The following is a 22,509-nucleotide window of genomic DNA, read 5'->3' as shown; positions in this document are numbered from 1 at the left end:
GATTGACCCAATATGGCAAATCTTACTTTCTTAAAGTTGATAGGAGAACAAAAAGGAAAGGAAGAAATGCAACAAATTATCAGGGAAGAATAAGGACAAAAGGAGGCCAAGACAGAAATGCCTGGGAGAGGTGAATTTTGAGTCACACAATAATTATGACAAGAGTGCAAAAAACAGTAAGATAAAGAGATCGATGAAAGAATAAAAGAAGAAAAAGGAACACACTACCAACAACATAAGGTGTTAAAATGAAAAAAAAAAAAATAATAATCAACATCCTGTTTCATTGTACTAGTCAGTGTCACAGATCAGGAAGTCACTCTCCTAGCAGCTTACAATTTAAGATAAAGTCTCCCGTTTAAATCTTAACCCTACCTGTCTTGGAACTGATTATTCACTAACAGCACTGCTTAAACAACTTACAACTTAAAAGAAAATCAGTTAATAATTTCACATTGAAACAGCAACAAGTACCAAATCTGTGAAATATCATGGGTTTCATTTTCAAAATGCAGAAAATAAAAGCTCCAGAAATTGTCAGACTTGTGCATTATCTTGACTACTTGTGGGTCTATTTTTGCTAAGTGCATGGTTTTTAAATTCAGACAGATAAATGCACAATTTTGTTAATGCGTTAACAGGCCAGTCTGGATTCAATTCCCAGAACAGGATTCTGCCCATTGGAGTGGCAGGGATTGGGAGATGCTATGGAAGCAGTGTTCATGGTCATTTGCAGGTAAGGCAGAAGGAATTTCCACCACTGAACAGCAACATTTAGAAGTAGCATTCAGGGTGCCATGTTCTTTGACCTGATAAGAATTGTTGTTGTGATGGCTGAATTATAGTGGGAGGAAAATAGGGCCTAACTGCCTGTTCTGGACTCCCTCAGTCATAAATGGCAGTGAGCAGTTTCTGACTGGGTTGGAGGCTCACGTGAGAAGCAGGCAATCTAGGCAAAACGTTTGTACACTCAGGAAATGTATAATGTAGAAATGACTGAAGTAAGTGCTCAGCTTTACCAATTGCTTGCATATTTCTTGTACTCACTTTTGAAAAAAGATCATGAGTCTCTATGTAGATCATTACGGTCATGCACTACAGTTGCAAATCTGGCAAAGACAAACTTAAAGGGAAAACCTCTATGTGAAGTTATTTAGAAAATGACTGCTTGGGATTCCCTCTGTATTTCCCCTAATTCCATCAACAAGGAGTTGACCTGAGATGAGCTGTAATAGTATTTTAGATTGATTACTATAAGCGGACACTGTCCTCCATGATAAATAGCATGCCCTTTTCCCTCATTGCTCTGAACAGCATCCATTCTTCATGAACTGAGCACATGAAAGAATCTGAAGAGCTAGCAGATGGGTTTCCTGTTCCCTTTGCAGGATAGGAGAAGGTCATTTTCTCTGTTTGCCAAACACCTGGATGCAGTATTTGTTATTTTTTCTCAAAATATCTAAATGGGACATTAGAGGGAGGAGCAAATGGAGGAATACCTCATAAATCTATAAATACAGTTGACACCAGTACTGCTGACTGATTTAAATATTTTAGGGATTCTCTATAAACTAATATCACAAGAATTAATGATGAAAAACAAACATAACAGGTCAGAACTGAGGATGTGCATTCATTTTGTTTTGTTACATTGCATGCATACATTTTTTTTTATGCATGTAAATTCATATTTATGCACATAAAATTGATATTGTGTACACAAATATATATGGAAAACACAAAACAAAAATTTTAAATGCAACAAGAAAAATAGAAAAACAGAACAAAATGAATGACATTTTTCCCATGCATATTACTAGTCAGAATTGTTTTACTTTATTCTAGAAGTCTGGTGTGGTTTTAGCACCCTTGCAAGTAAAAGACAAATAGCATGAAGCTCTGCAAACTTTATATACTGCTCCATCATGGTACCTCTGTCCAGTGGTGCACCATTCATAATATCCTGAAAATCCAGAATACATTCAAACTGCACGGTGGTTATGTGATTCAAACAACCACTAAGGACACTACCTAGACCTCCAATCTCAAGTCAGTTCAGAAATAGTCTGAGATGTGAAATAAAAGGAGTCATTTTCAAAAGGATTTACATATGTAAAACTGGGTTTTACACATGTAAATGGGCTTTTGAAAATTGCTACAATAGAGCGTTACATTTACATGTGTCACTTCTTTGAAGAATACTTTGAGGTTTCATCTGATGACAGTTGATACAATAACCTACTGGGCTCCCTTGAAATAATGTTTACTGTGAAATAGTTACATAGTTGTTATAAGTAAAAATAAGACCAGACCTTCACTCTACGGTAATCCGAAGGAAGGTTAAAAAAAAAAAAAATCTCTGTGGCCCTGTAACGAGTTCTGCATCAATGTACAAGAAGTTCCAGTCAGAACTAATGGATCCTACTTTCCAGGATACATCTTTGACATTTTTCTCTCTCATGTTACTTCTCTCCATCTGTTTACCTTCATCATCTTTCATGCTTCCCTCTAGCATCATTTTTTCACCTCTTCCTCGTCTCTCCCCATATCCTTCATGCATCTTCCTTCCATTTTTAAACTTCTTTTCATAAATCTTTTTTCTTCCTCTCCCCATCCTTACCATATTTACCCCTTGTAGCCCTTTATCTCCCTCTCATCACCTCTTCCAAACCCCTCCATTTACATCCCCCAACCCTCCAGTTTTCCTCTTCTTCCCCACCCTCTCCCCAGTTTTCCTATTCTTCCCCATCCTCTCCCCAGTTCCCTGCTTTCTTTAAGTTCTCCTTTCCAACCCCCTGCAAATGTTATTACCTCTGAATTCTAAAGCAATTATCCATCCCTTCTTATCTCTCATCTACGACATTACAGATCATGTCAATAGAAATATTTGTTTTCCCCATCCCTGCCCCCAAACCAGCTTACAAATTGTTAATTTAATGCAATTCTCAGTGGCACATAAACATTTACCTTCAGAAAAACAATGACAAAATAACACTATTTTTACCTTTTTCATTTCCTGATACTAAGGTTTAAAAAAAGACCTGCGGTTTTTGATGTTTGGTGCAGTACTTGCCCACATTCTGCACTTTTTCACTTAAGTGATTCTAGACATAGGTTCCAGTCTTAGAGAGCTCTGTGCAAACCAAAGGGCTATAAAACCACAATGCAATTTTACACACACAAAAAAAAATTAGAGGGCAAAGGCACTTCTATCTATATTTATTTAGTTATTTGTTTACCTAGCAGTTTCCCATTGCTCCTTTGAAAAATGACAGGAGTAAAAGATCATTACTGCCTATCCAGTCTACCCATCCACACCAACTACTCAGCTTTACAAAACCTACCATTCCCTCAGAGATCCCCTGCATTTATTCCATGCCTTCTTGAATTCTAATACTGTCCTTGTCTCTACCACCTCTGCGGGCTTACTGTTCCATGCATACACTACCCTCTCTGTAAAAAAGATAAAGATATATATATATATATATATATATATATATATATATAATTCCTTAAATTATTCCTGAGTCTACCCTCTTTCACCCTCATTCTATCCCCTCTCATTCTAGAGCCCCCTTTCCTTTGAAATTAGGCCTGCCTCCTCTGCATGGAAACCTTGGAGGTATTCAAATGTCTTTATCATATCTCTCCTATTCCTCCTTTCCTCCAGGGCAGGGGTCAGGAACCTTTTTGGCTGAGAGAGCCATAAACGCCACATATTTTAAAATGTAATTCCATGAGAGCCATACAATATGTTTAAAACTAAATACAAGTAAATGTGTGCATTTTATGTAAGATCCCACTTTTAATGTACAATAAGTCTCTGAAAATATTACACCAGGCCTTAAGACACCAAAACATCTCCTATTAGGAAAACGGACCAAGTCAGGCTGCTATAGAGTCCTACACAGAAACAACACGCCAGCAGAAAACCTCACCTGAATCACGTGCTGTCCCTCACCTAACATAGAATAAAGAGACCAAAATGCATAACAAGAAGCATGCAGAAAAAACTGAATTGGAAACTGCAACAAGCCAGAGTCTCTGTATGCAGTGTAACAAAGGAAAAAAGAAACATCACCCATCCTTATAAAACAAATCAAGAAATATAAAATCATCAGCAGTAAAACTGTACTAACAAAAAGAACATATTTCGAAACAGCTGATGAGAGGAATATCCAATAATTAAAACTCATATAAAACATTTCCAGATACCAACAAAATATTTCAAAATAGCAGACACAAAGATCCAGTAATGAAAAATAATAAGGATACAAAAATTTTTTTGCTCTGCATACCTGGGAACGTTTGATATCCAGGTGTCCTGAGATTGTTCTGAATTAGCAGGAGGTGGGGTGGTTTGTTTGGAACTTTCTCCTCTCTCAGTCACATACCAGCGCTCTCTCTCACACTGGCTCTCAATGACACACCTATACACACATGCTCTCAGGACTCACATATACACATGTTTTTTCTCACTCACTTATATAGGCTGTTAATTACACATGTACACACATGCTGTCTATCTTTTCACGCTTACACACACACACAGGCTTTCAATCACATAAATACATGCTGTCTTTTTCTCTCACACACAGACTCTCATTCACATGCTTACAAACATGTCCTCTCTTTCTCTCATTTACACACAGGCTCTCAATCACATACTCACATGCTCCCTCACCTAAATCAGCTCTCAATCACACACAGACACACATGGTCTCTCTCTCTCATTTAAACACAGGCTCTCAATCACATACTCACATGCTCCATCACCTAAACCAGCTGTCAATCAGACACAGACACACATGATCTCTCTCTTACTTATACACACAGGCTCTTAATCATACATACACATGATTTCTCTCACACACAAAGGATCTCAATCATACACACATACTCTTTCACACAAACTTACACATACAGGTTCCCAATGGTAAACTTACATTCATGCTCTCAATCACAGACATACTCTCTTTCACATACACAGGCTCTCAATCATTCACATACATGCAATCTCACTCACACACACAGGATCTCAAACACACACGCTTGCTCGCTCATTCACTCTCTCTCTCCCCCACCCCCACCCCAGGAACTCGCGGCAGCAGCAGCCTCCTCCCAACACTAACCTCCTTCATTTTCAGCCCTCGCGGAGGCGGAGTCCCATCGGCCGCGGTTGAAACTCTTCATTTTCCTCCGAGCCGCGCTGCAGTCTTCTTCCCACAAGCGTGGCCTCTTCTTCTCGCGCAGGCACCCGATGCTCACCACTTCCTCTTCCGGGCCGCGGGAAGAAGAGAGCACGCCGGTGCCGCTCAGCACCGGCGTGCTCTCTTCTTCCCGCGGCCCGGAAGAGGAAGTGGTGAGCATCGGGTGCCTGCGCGGGAAGACTCCCGCGCAGGCACCAGATGACTCCAGCGCTGGCACCCGGCTGACTCCAGTCGTGCCGCTGCCGGCGTGCTCTCTTCTCCTCCCCCCCCCCCCCCCCCCCCGCGGCCCGGAAGAGGAAGTGGTGAGCATCGGGTGCCTGCGCGGAAGAAGAGACCACGTGGTCTCTTCTTCCCGCGCAGGCACCCGATGCTCTCCACTTCCTCTTCTGGGCCGCAGGGGGGGGGGGAGGAGGAGGAGAGAGCACGCCGGTGCCGCTGACTCCAGCTGTCCCGCCGCGTTCCGCCCGGGCTGACAGCATTTTAAGCCCGGGCGGCGGAGGACCGGGGAGCAGCTGGGTCAGCGGGGAACCGCGAAGTGTGGCGACACTTGTCTGCGAGCCAGATGCAGCTCTCAAAAGAGCCATATCTGGCTCGCGAGCCATGGGTTCCCGACCCCTGCTCCAGGGAGTAGATTTTTAGACCTTTAAGTCTATCCCTATATGTGTTAGAATGAAGATCAATGATCATTTTAGTAGCTACACTCTGAACCAACTCCAACCAGTTTACATCCTTTTCAAGATGTGGTCTCCAAAACTATATACAGTATTCCAAATGAGGTTTCATTGGGGACTTTTCCAGGGACAATATCACCTCCTTTTCTGCTCTCTCTATACATCTACTCTCCCTTTCTGCATTTGTTGTCACCTTATCAACCTGTTTGACCATCTTAAGATCAACAGATATGATCACCACCAGATCCTGCTCTTCTTTCATGCTTAGAAGAATTTCAACCCCTATACTGTTTCTCTCCCATGGTTTTTTGTAGCCTACATGCATAACTCTGAATTTTTTAGCATTAAATCTTAGCTGCTAGACCCTAGATCATTCCTTGAACTTTGCTAGATCCATCATGTTTTGCATTTTCCTGGCTGTCTATCTTGTTGCAGATTTTGGTATCCATCAGCAAAACGATAAACCTTTCCTGATAATTCTTCCACAAAGTCATTCACAAAAATGTTGAAAAAAACCAGTTCAAGGACCGATCACTGCGGTACACTGCTGGTAACATTTCTCTCCTTGGAGTGAATTCCATTTATGACTAACTTTTGTCACTTCCCACTCAACCAGTTTCTAACCCATACCAAGAGCACTCAATTTATTTTTAAGTCACCTATGCAGAACCATGTCAAAGGCCTTAATGAAATCCAAGTATACTATATCTAGCACTCTCTTCTGATCCAACTTTCCGGTCAACCAAACGAAGATATTGATCAGATTCATCCAACAAGACCAATCTCTAGTAAAGCCATACTGCCTTGAATCTCGCAATCCATTAGATTCCAGTAATTGCACTATAATTGTTTTAGTAGAGATTCCAATAAGTTGCTCACCACAGAGGTCAGACTTTCCAGTCTGTAGTTCCAAGCCTCCTCCTTACTTCCACATTTGCGAATAGGAACTACATCTACCTGTCTCTAGTCCTTCTCCCAACTCTAAAGAAGCATTGAAAAGGTCAGTCAGTGGAGCTGCCAGATTTTCTTTAAGTTCCCTCACAACCCTCATTTGGCACAAACACACTTTTCTGAAACTCGATTGAGGTTTATTTCACTTACAGTCCTATTTGCGTTCATTCTATGTGACCCTGCTCCTGGATCTTCTACACTGAACAGCAAACAGAAATATGCTTTTACCTTGCCAGCCTCTACATATTCCTCCCCTTCATCTTTGAGTCTCACAATGACACTTTTGCACTTCCTTCTATCACTAACATATCTAAAAATAAATGTTTTGTCCCCCATTTTACCAAATTTGCTATTTTTAATTCCATTTGCATTTTTTGTAGTCCTGACTACTTTCCCACCTTCTTTCAGCTTTTCCAGATATTGTCACCTGTCTTTCCCTTCCTGCAATCTCTTGTAGTATATGAAAGCTAACCTTTTTTTCCCTTTGGACCTCCAACTCAGTAATAACTAGGACTGGAATCCTGGTACCATGAGTCTTCATTTGTAGCTACCCAAGCATATTTTCCCTATTTTATCCCCACCTCCCTTCTGCCATGGATCATGCATAGGTCTCCCTCCAGAACTCTGTACTCATCAGCTACAAATCCAGCCACTTGAGTGATGACCATAATACCCTCCCCCACTAGGAGGTGTCAACACTGCCTATGCAGCATACTCAATCCCAGCCAATCCAATAAGCAGAAGACTCAGCTTGGCAATCAGAATGGGGACCTAATATCTTTATTTTTTTAAAAATAAAGTATATTTTAATTTAATAATGATCAAATAGCCAGACACCGGTCAGGTTTTCTCTCAGAGACAAGCGTAATCTGGGCCCAACACACTGATGATGCATTTCTGCTATGGAGGAGGATAGGCAATCCCATACATCTTAGCCACCCTTTGCTGGCTGGCATAGAGTACCAGAATGAAAATAACCTCAGTGAAAACTTAGTACTGTTACAAATCAGACTACCAAGCACACTGCTCTTGTCACTAAGAATTCAAAGACAAAGAAGTGCAAGTAACAAGGCAAAGTATCATGTCTGTACAGAGGTATCCCATTGCTAATCAAGAGTTTCACCTCACATGTCTATAAAAAGTCATTACCCAATTAACAAAGAAACCCCCAGTCCTCATGTACCGAGCACTGAGATATACTATCATTCAAGTGAAAATAAAGCACATGCATACTCTGCTCATACTGTGTAAATAATTTCCTCACAATCGTTGTACCTCTGACCTCTAATTCTGCATATCAACTTCAGCTCACTAGCTGACCACAGACATACACAAAAAATCACAGTTGGAGGAACAGTTGGAAAAAACTCTTGTGGGAGTAACCCAGGTCAGAACCAAAATCATAGATAACAGACCATAAGACTTAATTAGGGCTGAGGAAGTGTAAAAGTATAGTAGGAAACCAGGTGAATTTCTTTTGTGATTTTTGCAGGTAGACAGCAAAGTCAAGGCAAGCAATGGATTAATTCAAAGAGAGCCATACAATTGCTTTGGGAGTAGAGATGAGAATATAAACATGGGGAGGAAGTGACGTCACTAGATTCAGGACGATGTTTAATTCTGCACTCTCCCTAAATCCTTGGCCAACGGTGCTAATATAGGGTGAAGACCCGATTTTTGAGTACAAACAGTAAGTGGAACGTCTGGGGAATGACGAGCAAGAAAAAAAACAGTCGACCTGAAGGTTTTTTCCTATGAGGCGAGTGGATCTCGCTTTGCGGCCTTAGGCAATGCACCAGACCTTGGTGCTTCCAATATGGCCGATGACCCAAGTATGGGAGATGATGCAGTTGACATGGCCACAAAAGCGACAGAGTTAACTAAAGAAGATTTTTGCTGATGGTTTCATGAAATTCAAGGCGATATTAAAAGCCCTGAAAGCAGATGTGACTGGAGCCCTACAAGACTTTCGCACAGACTTGACTGAGTTTGGCCGGAGAATTGATGAAGTTGAATCGGGGATGGAAGACGAAGGCTCTGAGATCACCCTGTTGCATACAGAAATCTCCAACCTGCAGCATGTGAATACGGAGATGGCCCTGAAGTTAGAAGATTTGGAAAACCAGTCGAGAAGATCGAACATCCGCGGGGTGCCGAAAACAGAGGATTTTGAAGATGCAGGTTTGGTGGTTTTGAAAATATGTCACACCATTCTCAATACACTGGTCAATGATGAAACTTTGCGAGATGCAGACATAGTTTTGGACCGGGCGCATTGGGCCCTTGGACGATCAGTGAAGAATAATGGAATAACCATCTGAATTTAAAAACATTCATCAAACAACCAAGGACTGCTTCTATAAACTGCAGGTACTTAAACCACTTCTACACTTTCAAGATTTCAGAACTGTCCTCCAAGCCGTTCTATTCTCCAAGATAGATTACTGCAATTCCATTTTGCTAGGTCTCCCCGCCTCCTCCATCAAAACCTCTTCAGATGCTTCAAAATGCGGCAGCCAGAATCTTAAACACTTGCAGAAGAGACCACATCACACCCCATCCTCAGAAATTTACACTGGCTACCAATACGTTTTAGAATTCTACACAAGTCCCTCACCATCATTCACAAAACCATCCATAACCAAGCCCCTCTTGACCTTCAATTCCCACTCAGACTACACACCTCGTCTAGACCTATCAGAGAAGCCTACAGAGGATCCCTGCACGCCCCCCAACCAAATCCGCCCATCATCTTGCCTCCTGAGAACGAGCCTTCTCTACAGTGGGACCAACCATATAGAATGCTATTCCCCCTGAACTCAGACAAGAACCCTGCCTGTTAACATTTAGAAAAAGGCTTAAGACATGGTTATTTAAACAGGCCTTTCCCTAAATCACCGATCCGCCATAGCTATCATTACCGAACATTCAGCACACTGTAATTAATTGTTATTGTCATTGAGTTACTTTCTGCTTTGTCTTCTTCTTCCCACAGTTCCATTATCCCTGTTTCATTGTAACTTTTGCCTCTCTTCGCTATGTTAATGTTTAAGGTTATTTTACCCCGGTTCCTTGTAAACCAACATGATATGATTGTATCATGAATGCTGGTATAAAAAAAGCACAAAATAAATAAAATAAATAAATAAATACAGAATGTTCCCAGAGATATTATTGCCTGTGTTCACAGCTTTAGCTTAAAAGAACAGATCATGCAACAGGCTAGGTCTATGGGAAATATCTCCTGGGAGGGCCACTAATTTGCTTTGTTTAGTGACCTTTCTCCCATCACACTTAAAAAAAAAAAAAAAAAAAGGAGAGAACTTCATGCTGTCACTTCTTTCTTAGGACGTGAAAATGTGCGATATCGATGACTCTTCCCATGTGGTCTGTCATTCATAATTAGTGGGGTCACCTCGAAAATGACAGAGGAGGAGGCTGCTCCAATCTTGGCGCCCCTTGATTTCATGGTAGCCACAGCGGCTGATAGCCTCCGATTCAAGGCAACTAGCCGTAACCCTAAATGGTAAAGAGTTGGAAAGAATGGTTCCGGACTCCAACGCCAGTCACAAGATGCTGCGACCACCACCTGATTCAAGCTATGCAAGCTAGAAGTTTCATTTTATGGGGATTCCTCACCAGACGGAGACCCAGATGTCTAGCGGACGTCCATCTTCCTGCTACTTACTGATGATGACGCTGTTATTTTTTTGAGGGTTTGAAACTTTGTCTTTGGTCTTCTTTGGATATGATATCAGAATTCTTCTTTTTTCTATGGGGTCATAATACTTCTTTGTTGGTGGGTCAGGATTTTCTTCCCACCTACCCGATGACCCTCTAATTTTGTTTTTAAGGGGATTCCCTCTTGAACAGGGGATGTTATTTTTATTTTATTTTTGTTCCATGCTCTGGTTCTATGACTATGCTTCGGCAATTGCTGGACTGCCCTGGTTTTTGGGGTTGGTTTTTTTTTTTAGGATTTTCTTGGCTATTTTATGTTATTGTGAACTGGGGGACATTTTGGTGTTTACTTTAGCATGCTTAGGAAGGGGTCTGGGGAATATTTCTGCCCGATGTTCCTTTTCTTTTGTACACTTATAGAAGTACTCTTTGTATGGTATTTGCCTACTTTTGTTAAGTTGGGTCTAAATGGGAACTTTTGTTTGGGATTGGCACTGTTTGGCTGGGAAGGGAGGGAGAGACATACTTCCTCCTCTATGCGTCACTTTAAAGTGGCGTGTGTAGTTCTAAAGGGGGGGCAGGATGCAGGGAACTCTGGAAATATGTTTCGTAGTCCAAAGCCTTTTTGTTTTCTGCTGGTCTGGTGTGCTTTTCTTTGGGTCTACTGGGGGTTCTCATGGTTTTATAGGTTTTCACAAAGGATGTACAATGGCTGAACTTAAATTTGTCTCTCTCAATGTTAAAGGCCTCAATTCGCCGTATAAAAGATCTATCCTGTTTAAAGATTTAACTTCTATGCAAGCCTCTGTGGTGTTTGTGCAGGAGACGCATTTGCGCAAGCGCGATGAGCATTTATTATGCTCCCAGCGTTATGCACCTATTCTTTTGGCTGCTAATACGCCACGGCATAGGTATTATGGGGTGGGTATTTTTATATCCAAGGACATACAATGCCTGGTACATTTGATACATCAGCTAGAGAGAGAGCCAGTGAGTATGTGTGTGTCTGAGGGAAAGAGAGCCTGTGAATGTGTAAGTGAGAACGTGTGTGTGTGTGTGTGTGTGTGAGAGTGTGAGAGAGAGAGAGAGAGAGAGAAGAGCTTGGCTTGTAGCACACAAATTTGAACTCTGTTTATAAAAAGATGCACGAAAGAAAATTTTTGCACCCATAGCCTGTCAAAAATTAGAGGGAACATTGTCTGCTCATCCTCCTCATCCCCTGGGATCCACTGTTCTTGCACTGATCACAGTCAGATAATATAAAAACCTGGAATAATATGCATACACTTATCTGCCATAGGTTGCCATTTTACCCTCTTTCTCATTTACACCATTCCATCTACTAAAGTAAAAGGGCTGGATTTTCGGAGGATTTAAGCGGGTAACTGGGCTTAAGCGCGCCGGGCCTATTTTCAAAAGGAGTGGCGACGCGCGTAAAGCCCCGGGACGCGTGTAAGTCCCGGGGATTTACTAAATGGGCAGGAAGGGGTGGGTTCAGAGGCTCCCAACATAGTGGCCATTTACCGCTGTGCGGGGGTTCGTGCACCGGCAGTTGGCCGGCTGAAGTAAGTTTTCAAACAAAAGTCAAAAAAAGAAAAAGGTAGGGGGGAAAGGGCGGGGGAGGTAGGGGGAAGGGTGGGGTGGGGGGTAGGGAATGGGGGAAGGCAGCGCAGCTCGGCGTGCACAAGGTGCACAATTGTGCACCTCCTTGCTCGCGCCAACCCCCAATTTTATAACTTGTGCGCACGTGTGCGCGCCGGGTAGCGCACGCACATATATGCCCGCACGCACCTTTTAAAATCTACCCCCATAGTGTCTCAGTACACTTGACACAGGATATGATTATTTAAGCCTTTGAATCTATATGTATATCTATATATATAAGTAGATATTTATAGATTATATATACACACATATAGAGAGAGCTACAGTAGAGATCAGAAGGCTTCCTCCAGTAGACATAGCATCCATATGAAGGGGTAAATATTGGATCAATATACCAAAGCAGGGACTGTTTCTTATGTCACACTTAAAGCCCAATGATTACAGGATGTGCGAGAGAGATATCTGTCTCACCTCAAGTAATCCACATGATACACTAAAATCCTTACACAGGTGCTAAAAAGTAACCACAATAATTCACATACCCTGATATCAAGTACTCTGAAACAAAACTTGTCCTGACGACACACATCAACTGCCTGAATGTTAAATAGCTCTGCCTCCATGCTTATAAACTGCTTAAAATAAAGCCAGGCACGTTGGGCTGCTGGTGACTGCTGAAGGAAGAACCAGAAAATCTGCTGCACCCCAGCAGAGGAGCTTTTAAGGACAGGAGAAGAGAAACCAGATATTCGCATGGCTTATACTCTATTGTGTTTTGCTCTTTTTTGCTGCAATAACCAAAGCTAAATTGGACAAGGGGGTTATACAAATAGATGGCAAAATCTCAGATAGTTGCAAATGAAGAGTTATGGCTGCTTCCAATTCAGATGGAAGCCCAAAAGAGCAGTAAGAAACTATCAGACTTTAAAACCGATAATAATTATTATGTTGATTATAGCAGATTGCTTTGTATAATGTGTGACATGTATAAAAAGTATGTATGTTTTACTGTAGTTTTTCCTAATTCTATTCAGCATTTCAAGTGACCTTTGATTTGGGTTAAAATGCTCTCTCTGTAGTTTACAATTTCAGACATCCAGCCTTTCAGGTTGCTGGAATTTTAATCAAAGAATTAACAATAGATTAATTCCATATGTTACATCTTATGAACTCCAGGAGGTTCTCTATGGCACAATGCAAGTAATTAAGAAGGACATTAGCAGTAAATTTGAGAGACTGAGATCATATTCATCATAGCCAGGTTTTACGAGTGAGGTTCATTCCTGTCAAGGTATGAGTAGAACCTAATCCATTTGGAGGCACTATCCTGCAGTCATTATCACCACTATTGCTTCTTTTTTAAGATTACAACAGACACAACTAGTTCCTCTCAGAGCTAAAGCAGCCTACATCCCAGGATGTGCAAAGATGTGCGTCTGTGGATATGCAAATCCAAAATAAACCCACCCCTGTCAGAATCTTCATGTGCTCCCATGATATGTGCTGAAAATTTGGTGAGAATAGGACACCAAACAGCAATCTCATAAGCCTTATTTTCCCATCAGAAAGTAGGCTACTAATGATAGACACAGAATATGTTTGCAAAGGACCAAACTTCCTTATAGTTAAATTATTGTGATTTTGACAGTCTAGTTCCAGACAGAATAACTCACTTCATAACACCATTTCCCCAAACCATGTTTCTCAAGGGCACGTTTCTTTCCAAATATAAGGTCATTGGAACTAACAAAAATAAAAGTAGGAGGTCAGGTCATGACAAAACTTTCAGCTTTCTGAAACTCTATTGGAGAATGTGTATAATATGTAATAGATATAAAGCAAGTTTGTTTTGTTTGTTTCAATTATGCTGTGTGTGTTTTATTGTACACCACCTAGGGCTTTGGCATAGGTGGGATACAAATTATATACAAGTAAAATTAAATAAGTAAGTAAACTGTGTTTTCAGTAGCTAGCAGGATGAATTAGCCATTACATGTTTGTAACTTCAACCATCGGCACTGAATGGAATCATCTCTCCAAGCTAGTAGAGCTTTGAGCTCTATTTAGCTTGCTGGAGTTCTCATACAGGTGTTGCCTTGTGAGTCTCCTCAGTCTTTACTAGAGCTAATCTAGCTATTTAGTCAACTCTCCAAGGAGGTGGGTGAGTATTCCCATGGTTAATTCATCTTGTTATCTATGCAAAACACCATTTACGGTATGCAAACTTGCTCTTTCCATCCACAAACCAGCTGAATTAGCCATTACACATGGGGAATTCCAAGCTGAGAGTTGCAGCATAACATTTACTTAGTAAGCAATCTAACCCTCACCATGGAGAGTGGACTACAGTGAGACCAGATTTTGCAAAACTGCTTGTCCAAATTTACTGTCAGTTACTGAGAGGTTATCAAGACAGTAGAGATGTGCAGTCATTTGCAATGAAATAGGAATAAAGATGATATTTCCTATTTCATTGCATTTCGGGGAGGAAAAACCATGAAATTTCATGTGATTATACTTATTGGGGTTTTGTTTTTTTTGTTTTTTTTCGGGAAGTGCACATCTAGGAAAAGAAAAAACCCAAACCCACCCCAACCTTTCAAATTTAATTAAATACAAAACCTCCCCACCCTCTCAATCCCTCCAAGACTCACCTAATGTCCCTGTTGATCCAGTGGGGGCCCGGGAGCAATCTCCCACTCTTGGGCCGTCAGCTGCCAATATTCAAAATGGTGCCAGCAGCCCTTTGCCTTTACTATGTGCTGGGGCTACCGATGCCATTGGCTGGCCCCAGTCACATGGTAGAAGCAATGAACAGTCTGTGTCATCTTAAAAAATGGCACTGGCCATCCATTGCTCCTACCATGTGACAGGGGCCAGCCAATGGCATCGGTAGCCCCTGTCACATGGTAAGGGCAAAGGGCTACCGGCACCATTTTGATTACTGGCAGATAATGGCCCGAGAGCTGGAGATCGCTCCCTGGCCCCTCACTGGACCACCAGGGACATTCTGTGAGTCTTGGAAGGATTGGGAGGGCAGGGGGCATTGTATTTAATTTAATTTGAAGGGTTGGGGGCGGGTTTGATTTTTTTCTTTTTCTTTTTTTTTTTTTTAAACGAAATTGGCAACAAAAAAATAAATATTCTGATCCGGATGTGGACCGAAATGGCCCACCCCTGAACCGAAAACAAAATGGGGATGAAAAAAAAATGTATGCACACCTCTATAAGACAGTAGTGGGATGTAAAGAACATGCTGCAGCTTTGCAGATATTGTCAATAAGTAATTCTTGAAGATTAGCAACGGAAGCAGCCATGGCCCTCACTTGATGAGATTTTACAGAGTCTGTGACGTGCAGTCCTGCTAAGTTATAGCAGTGGTGAATACACTCAGTCAATCAATCAATCAGTTAGATAAGGTACACTTGGCAACCGCTACTCTACTAGCTGGGAGAGAAGTTCATTCAGTGCCACCGGATGATTCACCTACATGTAATGGCTAAATCAACCTGCTTATCAATTAAAAAATTATTATAGTAATTGCTCTATATTTACACATTTTTTAAAAACTTAGAAAAATACTATGGCTCCTTTATCAAATTGCGGCTGCATTGCAGTTTGTAGCACAGACCAATGTCAAAGGATTTCCAGAGAACTGAAAGTCTCTCATCAGATCTTCTTTATATTTTCATAAATATATATATAGATAGATAGATAGATATATCAGTTTATTTGCTTCACTTCACAGAGCCTATGACCAGCAGGAAATTGTGGTGACAAAATGCAGAGGAAGAATTGGGGGTTAGCCTGCCCTGCTAAAACCCTGTAAGTTTTATTAAAGTAAACCAAAAAAATAAGAGGACAAAAACAAAATATTGTATTATATGTACTATAAGAACTTCCCCATTTTGGGATACATTTTCAAAGATTTACATGCCTTTTCTATATGTAAAACAAGGGTTAACCATCCTAAATCAGTCCTTTCGGGTTAAGTGAATTTGTAACCAACTGACAATGCGCAGGTACTTTCACTACGAACTTAGCATTAGCCATATAGAAGAAAGGTGTCCAGTTGGTATGTTGGAGGTGTGATTTGAAACTACACAGGTAATATGCAGGTAATATTATCAAGTAGAAAAAGTATGGAGAGGCATGGGTTTAGGAATGCTATCCAACGTAGATTTGTAGGAGGAGGAGTTAGGTTTCTTATATTACATTTTGAGTAATTGCTATGCCTCACTCACTATCGCCCAAATTTTCCAAACCCCACGTGTGCAAAAAAAAAAAAAAAAAAATTCGGTAGATATGGGTATGGCCAGGCCAAGCGCATTTTTAAAATGGCCTGGCCACTCACGTATCGAGTGCTGGGAGCAGTAAGTAAACAAAAACATTGGGGCTAGCTAGGGTTAGTTTAGGGGTCAGGGAGGAGAAGGGAAAAGGGAGGAAGGGAAGGTAGGGGTATAGGAAAGTTTCCTCCCAGTCCTCCTCAATTGGAGTGGACTGGGAAAAGGCCCGATCGCGTCACCGTGCAAACTTACAAAATTCACCCCTGCGCATGCAAGTTGCGACCCACCCGCACATGCACGCAACAATATTAAAATCAGGTGTGCATGTGCACGCGGGAATCATATTTTATAACATGCAGGAGCTGTAGTTGCTGTAATATGTTCAATCATTATTATGTGGAGGGACGAAGAGGTGTGGGTGATGTGTACATGAGTGTATGGGGCATGTATATGTATGAGGAGGTGTGTTGAGATTGCAGAAGTGAGGTGCAACTATAAGGCATTGGAGGGGTGCGTTTAGAGGGAATTATATGGGAGTTTGCATACTTTTAGCCACATAACGAGCCAAAATTCAAACAGGATTTACATGGGTATCTTATGTTTGAATATTGCCTGGATTTGTGCAGACTAAAATGTAAGCATGTAGAATGCAATTTGGGTGCCCTACTGAAAAATTACTCCTTAGTGTTTATAGGTAAAATGGTTAGTACATTTGGCTCAATGCATTCTAAAATGTGATGCTGTGGAAAGCAGATTTTCTAAATATACAAAGAACTCCATAAATGTTCAGGTTCTCTTCAAGGTTGCTGAAAGTCTTCATCAGTCTGCATGAAGATGCAGATAAAAGATAATAACATTATTACAGGGATTATCCTGACTGAAGTCAATATCAAAGCCTTTTAAATGGATAACTCGGAAGATATCTAATGGCAAATTTTGTATATTGAGCTACTTATCTGGCTAGATTTTAGCCAGATAAAAAGAGGTTTTGGGGGCATTCAGGACATTCCTAAGATATCCAGCTAACTTAGCTGAATTTAGCTGTTAGCCAGATAATTTTAGACCTTCTTCAGAGCAAGTCTAAGTTATGCATCCTTGTGTGGCCAGATAACTTGCTACTTAACTGGGTATGTCGAATTATAGTAGAAAGACCCTTATTTATACAGAGAATGATACTGTGGAACATATATTTTGCAAAGCTTAGCAAGTCAGTTGTTTACTATAAGCTGCTAAATTCTTATGATGGTGAAATTGTGTTCAAATCAAAAGTTATTTTGCATCTGCACCTGGACCCTTAGTCACAGTGAATATTGCACTGTTTACTATAATGAAAAACAACATGAGGTATTGCATTAGTATTGCTGTAGAAAACTCAGCATAAGATGGCTCTCAAAATGGAGGACCCAAGGACACATCACCTCAAAGCATGAAATAGCTTACGAGATCTAAGATGTAGGGAAAAGGGTGTTGCTTTAGCATTAGAGCATGGTATATGGGGTAATAAGTGACTGGGTGCAGATTTTAAATCAGCTCTGCGATTGGACCAAGTGTATGGTAGCAACTATGATTCAAGGAATGCTGTTGCGGTCGATGGTTCACAGGCTAATCCCGCAAACTGCCACTCTTACCTCCCAGTCCAGGCCTCAGAAAGGATGTACCCGCGGCAAGACACTGCCCTCTGCCCCTCCGGCTCCTCTTTGCGGCGAAACGCCGTCAGCTTCCCTTGCGGCTGCACGCCACCATTGGCCTGCCAACATGCTGCCGTTAGGCACATGTGCGGCAGACACTGAGAAATTTAAAAGGCCTGAGGGCCAATGACATCATCCAGCTAAGGCCTATAGAAGGCCTCCAGACCCTGACTTCCTCACCTTGGCAACAGGTCTTGCTACAGCCTGGTAAAGTGAGTTGCCTCAGCATTCCTGGTCTTCTTTGCGTCTTCAGTTCCTGGTCTTCATTTGGTCATCAGTTCTTCTTCTCATCTTGCGGTCTTCATCTTGTCAGTGTCATGGTCAGTCTTCAGTTCTTCAGTGTGCCTTGCCTCTTGTGTTGTTCCTCATCATCCTGCCCTGCTCATCCATCCTACTTTTCCTTGGACGGATCTTCAGCTTTGACCTCTGCTTGCTTCCTGGACTTCTCTTGTTTGCCGCCTGCCACTGACCACTGCCTGACCTCCGGATTTCCTTGATTGCCACCTGCACTAACCACCGGACTTCCTTGATTGCCACCTGGTCTGACCCTGGTCTGACTTCGACTTCGCCTGCTCATCCTCGCCTACAGATCTCCTGGTTTTCAGCAGAGGTCCCCATCTAAGACCTGCCGGCCCTTGTACCCAAGGGCTTAACCTAAGGGGAACGTGAGCTGGTATAAGCGAAGCTCCAGCCATGTCTCTGCCTCATCCAACTCCACCAGCCAACGGTGGGAACCTGCAAGGCTCCTCCCTGCAGGTTGCGCCAACTCCACCTCGGTCCAAAGGTCCACACCATCAACAAATACGGAAGGACATTGCAATATGTTGATTGGTTTTGATATGTATTCAATTAAATTAATGATTTATATAACTGATTGCAAGTGCTTGGAGATTCAGAACAGCTTTTAGGATTGCCACTGGTTCACTTTGATATCATTCACAGTAAAATAAGAAAAAAGGAAGTTGTTGTCCAATGTGAATTTTTTATTTTTTTTTTATTACTTTAATTTGGACATAACCCATAACCATTAACTGTTTTCTGGTAGGAATTGGTATCGGGGCCTTTGCCGTTAAAAAAGGGCCCATTTTGGTAACAGGAAACCCCAGGTATCTTTACTTATTTTATTTATTTATTTCACATTTCTTATATATCGCACATCAGATACAAGATCTGGCCAGAGCAGTTCACAATAAGACATAATTAAAAATACAATCAATGTATACATACATATAATCAGATAAAAATAATAAAAACTCTTTAAAAGATATCCTGTTAAGCAGCGCGAACAAAAAACTAAGGAAGAAGGAAAGGTGGCCTGTGACCCAATTTCCTCCTTCCCTCTAATTTTCATAGATAGCCCCATCACAGGCTGTCCACTCCCATCCCACATCCCCTCCTATATGCTCAAATTGTTCCAGAGTCCATAGGTCAGGGCCTCCCCCAACTCCTAGTTTTCTTGAAAAAAAAAAAAAAAAGTCCCCCCTCCCCCGGGCTCTGCCCCATCCACCCATTATCCTGAAGTTCAGGGCCAGTGACCCCACCCTCACTGTCCGGATCCCATCCCTTAGCCTGCCCATCCTCCCACCAACACTTGAAAAATCCTTGCCAGGAGCGAGGTACATACTTACTCGTTTCTGGTGCTTCCAGTCCAGCTTCTGATAGAAGTGTAGATTATCAATAATTTATAATGACGCTTCTGTCAGAAGCTGAGCTGGAAGTGCCAGGAGCAGATAAGTATGTACCTCGCTCCTAGCATGGGGTCCAGGCAGATAACTTTAGGCTAGTACATTCAGTGGCATGTTTATCCCACAGAATATATGGGTATATGGGACAAGTTATCTGGCTAACTCATTGGCGTACTGAATATGGATCTCACTGTGTTTAAGGAAAGTGCACACTGTATGAACTTTTTCTTTTTTTTTTGTTTTATTGGGGATGATTTTCCTCACCCTCGCTCCCCCCCAAGTACATATTCCTCTACTGAACCTGGTTTGATGTCAAGTATTCTCAGCCTGGAATCCTCAAGAGGGTGCAGACGTCGCTTCTTCCGCCAACATCGAGCTGGGTATGTGTACAGCTGACCAGGAGCCAATCCTTGGAAACAGACAAATATATATTAATTACTTAACTCAGATTTTGTTTGTTTGTTTGTTTTTTATTCTTCACTAATATTATCGTCAACTGTCCAATTCAGAGAAAAGTTTCCATTCTCTTTCTCTCTTATTGGCATCCTGCACCATGCAGGCACATAACATGAACTCAACCAGTTTTTAAACAACTTTTCAATGCTGGCAGTGTAACTCAGCACAGTGGCACAAAGAAGAAGGTCAATGAAATATGTTTTCCTGCTTTAGGTTTACTTTGGTATAATTAATGCTCCTGTCACACTTTTCTGTTGATATTAGATCCAGTCCTCGGAAGGATAATTTTCAAAAGCATTTCCATGAGTAAAATAGTTTTACACCTACAGAAATTGACTTTATTGAAATTGCCCACGTGATATGCAGGTAAACTTGCACACTTATGTCCTGTTCACACATAAGGCCATCTGGACTAAACAGAGGAGTTCCTCAGGGTGGCGTTTGCCTCTGTTTTACTTTTGTTATTGTATTGTACTTTTTATTTTATTGTACACTATTTTGAATGCATTGAAAATCAGTATAGTAAATCGAATATTACCATAAAACACATGGGGTGAATTTTCAAAACATTACACATGTAAAAATGAGCATATACGCAAGTAAGTAGCATCTACTTGCGTACATGCTATTTTATAAACATCTAACAACAAATATTTTTGCTTTCATATGCAAATATACATACGTAAAACGGGGAAGTCTAGGATGTTCTGATACAGGGCCAACATTTACACACACTGGGGAGTAACTTTTAAAAGGAGTTATGCACGTAAATGTAACTACTATTATGGCAATTTTCAAAAGCCATGTACTCAAGTAAAGTGCACCCACGCAAATAAATCCTATGGATAATCCAATGGCATATATTACAGCAATTTTCAAAAGCCCAGATTTATTCGAGTAAATGCTTTTTAAAATCAGGCCCATAAGCTGTAGGATGGTCTTGATGAACCTGAGAAAAACTGGGCAAACATGGAATAATTGGGAAAACTGGTTATTTAAATTACATGTGCATGTTTTAAAGCACACCAATGTTTTGCAAGTGACTCATATTTTAAGTGTGAAAATAAAGTAGATGTGCATATATTTTAAAAATAGGTAGGAAAAGTGCACTTTGTGTGGCTAAATGGCTTTTGAAAATTGCTACAATGGTAGTTACATTTACACTCGTAAATCCTTTTGAAAATTACCCCCTTTGCGCATAAGCATACATAGGCACATATGTTGCTGGTTATAAAATACTATCATAAATCTGCATGTGGGTATATACATTTATATATATCGCCACACGCAAATGTTTGTAAGTTATCCTCAGCTTTTGGATTTTAAAATGTATCCATGTAAATTTTCCAGAAACATTTCAGCATATATTTTAGCAGATGTTATTTTGTGCACATAGATATGGTGGGATAATTTTCAAAGCAGAGTAAACAAACATAACACTCAATAGTATGTGACAAAAAAAAAAAGAGAAAATGATAAATAAGGAAAAAACAAAATATACAGTATGTAATACGAGCAAATATGGCCATCAGCACTCAGTAGCTAAAGGAGCTGTTGCATTCTCCACTCTGCATCTGTAGCTTACCATAAATGATAAATTATCATAAACAAACCAATTTCATCAATACTCCCTGACACCAACTGCTTCATTTTCCACTGTGCATCAGTGCCTCTAATCCTCCCTTCTCCAATACAAAGTATATTACATTTCTACATATCTGATAATAAACAATAAAGTGTGATGACAGATAAGTGATGGATAACCAACAAAAGTAGGTAGACATCAATGCAAAAGCATAGAGGTAAAAGAAAATGCCAAGTTGTTCATACATCTCATTGAAATATACAACTTCCTATCTATGATAAAATTAAGCAAACGGCAAGAATAAATCATGCTTAAACAGGGAGATATGCATACTGTTTGCTCCTAACTTTGTGCTATCCATGGTGCTGTGCCATATATGCTTGGCATACCTTTCTGAGTTGGTGCGTCATGCTCCATTTTCAAGTACAGCCTAAAAATTTACCTTAACTTTGCTTTTAAATCTTCATCCCTAACTCTTCCTGAAACCTCTTAGTTGTCTTGACTAGATTATAAACTCATATGAACATCATAAATGAATAGCTGTTTAGTAAGAATGTGATACCTCATATGATATTCGAGCCTCCCACAATTTCTATGAGAGTGCTCACTTCAAAAGTGTCAATAAGTACAGCGTTAACCAAAGTATCGAGAAGTGGTTTAATGCAAAGATGGCGTTAAACCATTTTTCAGC

At 40.9% G+C, this 22,509-nt stretch overlaps 1 protein-coding gene across 4 annotated transcripts in view; it reads right to left on the bottom strand.

Annotated features, from left to right (window-relative positions):
• Positions 1 to 22,509, bottom strand: part of DPF3 (double PHD fingers 3) — a 529,518-nt gene that overhangs the window by 215,793 nt on the left and 291,216 nt on the right. For all 4 annotated transcript variants that reach the window (XR_003856300.1, XM_029598728.1, XM_029598729.1 and 1 more), the window contains one exon: positions 20,079 to 20,186. Coding sequence is in view for 3 of the 4 variants with exons in the window: in XM_029598728.1 (XP_029454588.1) it covers positions 20,079 to 20,186 (108 nt within the window). In the remaining variant the exon portion in view is untranslated. The remainder of the gene's footprint in view (positions 1 to 20,078; positions 20,187 to 22,509) is intronic.

Source organism: Rhinatrema bivittatum, chromosome 4 (genome assembly GCF_901001135.1).
Source record: "Rhinatrema bivittatum chromosome 4, aRhiBiv1.1, whole genome shotgun sequence".
Classification (NCBI taxonomy): domain Eukaryota; kingdom Metazoa; phylum Chordata; class Amphibia; order Gymnophiona; family Rhinatrematidae; genus Rhinatrema; species Rhinatrema bivittatum.
Note: the sequence above shows the minus strand (reverse complement) of the source record. Positions and strands in the feature narration are given on the sequence as shown.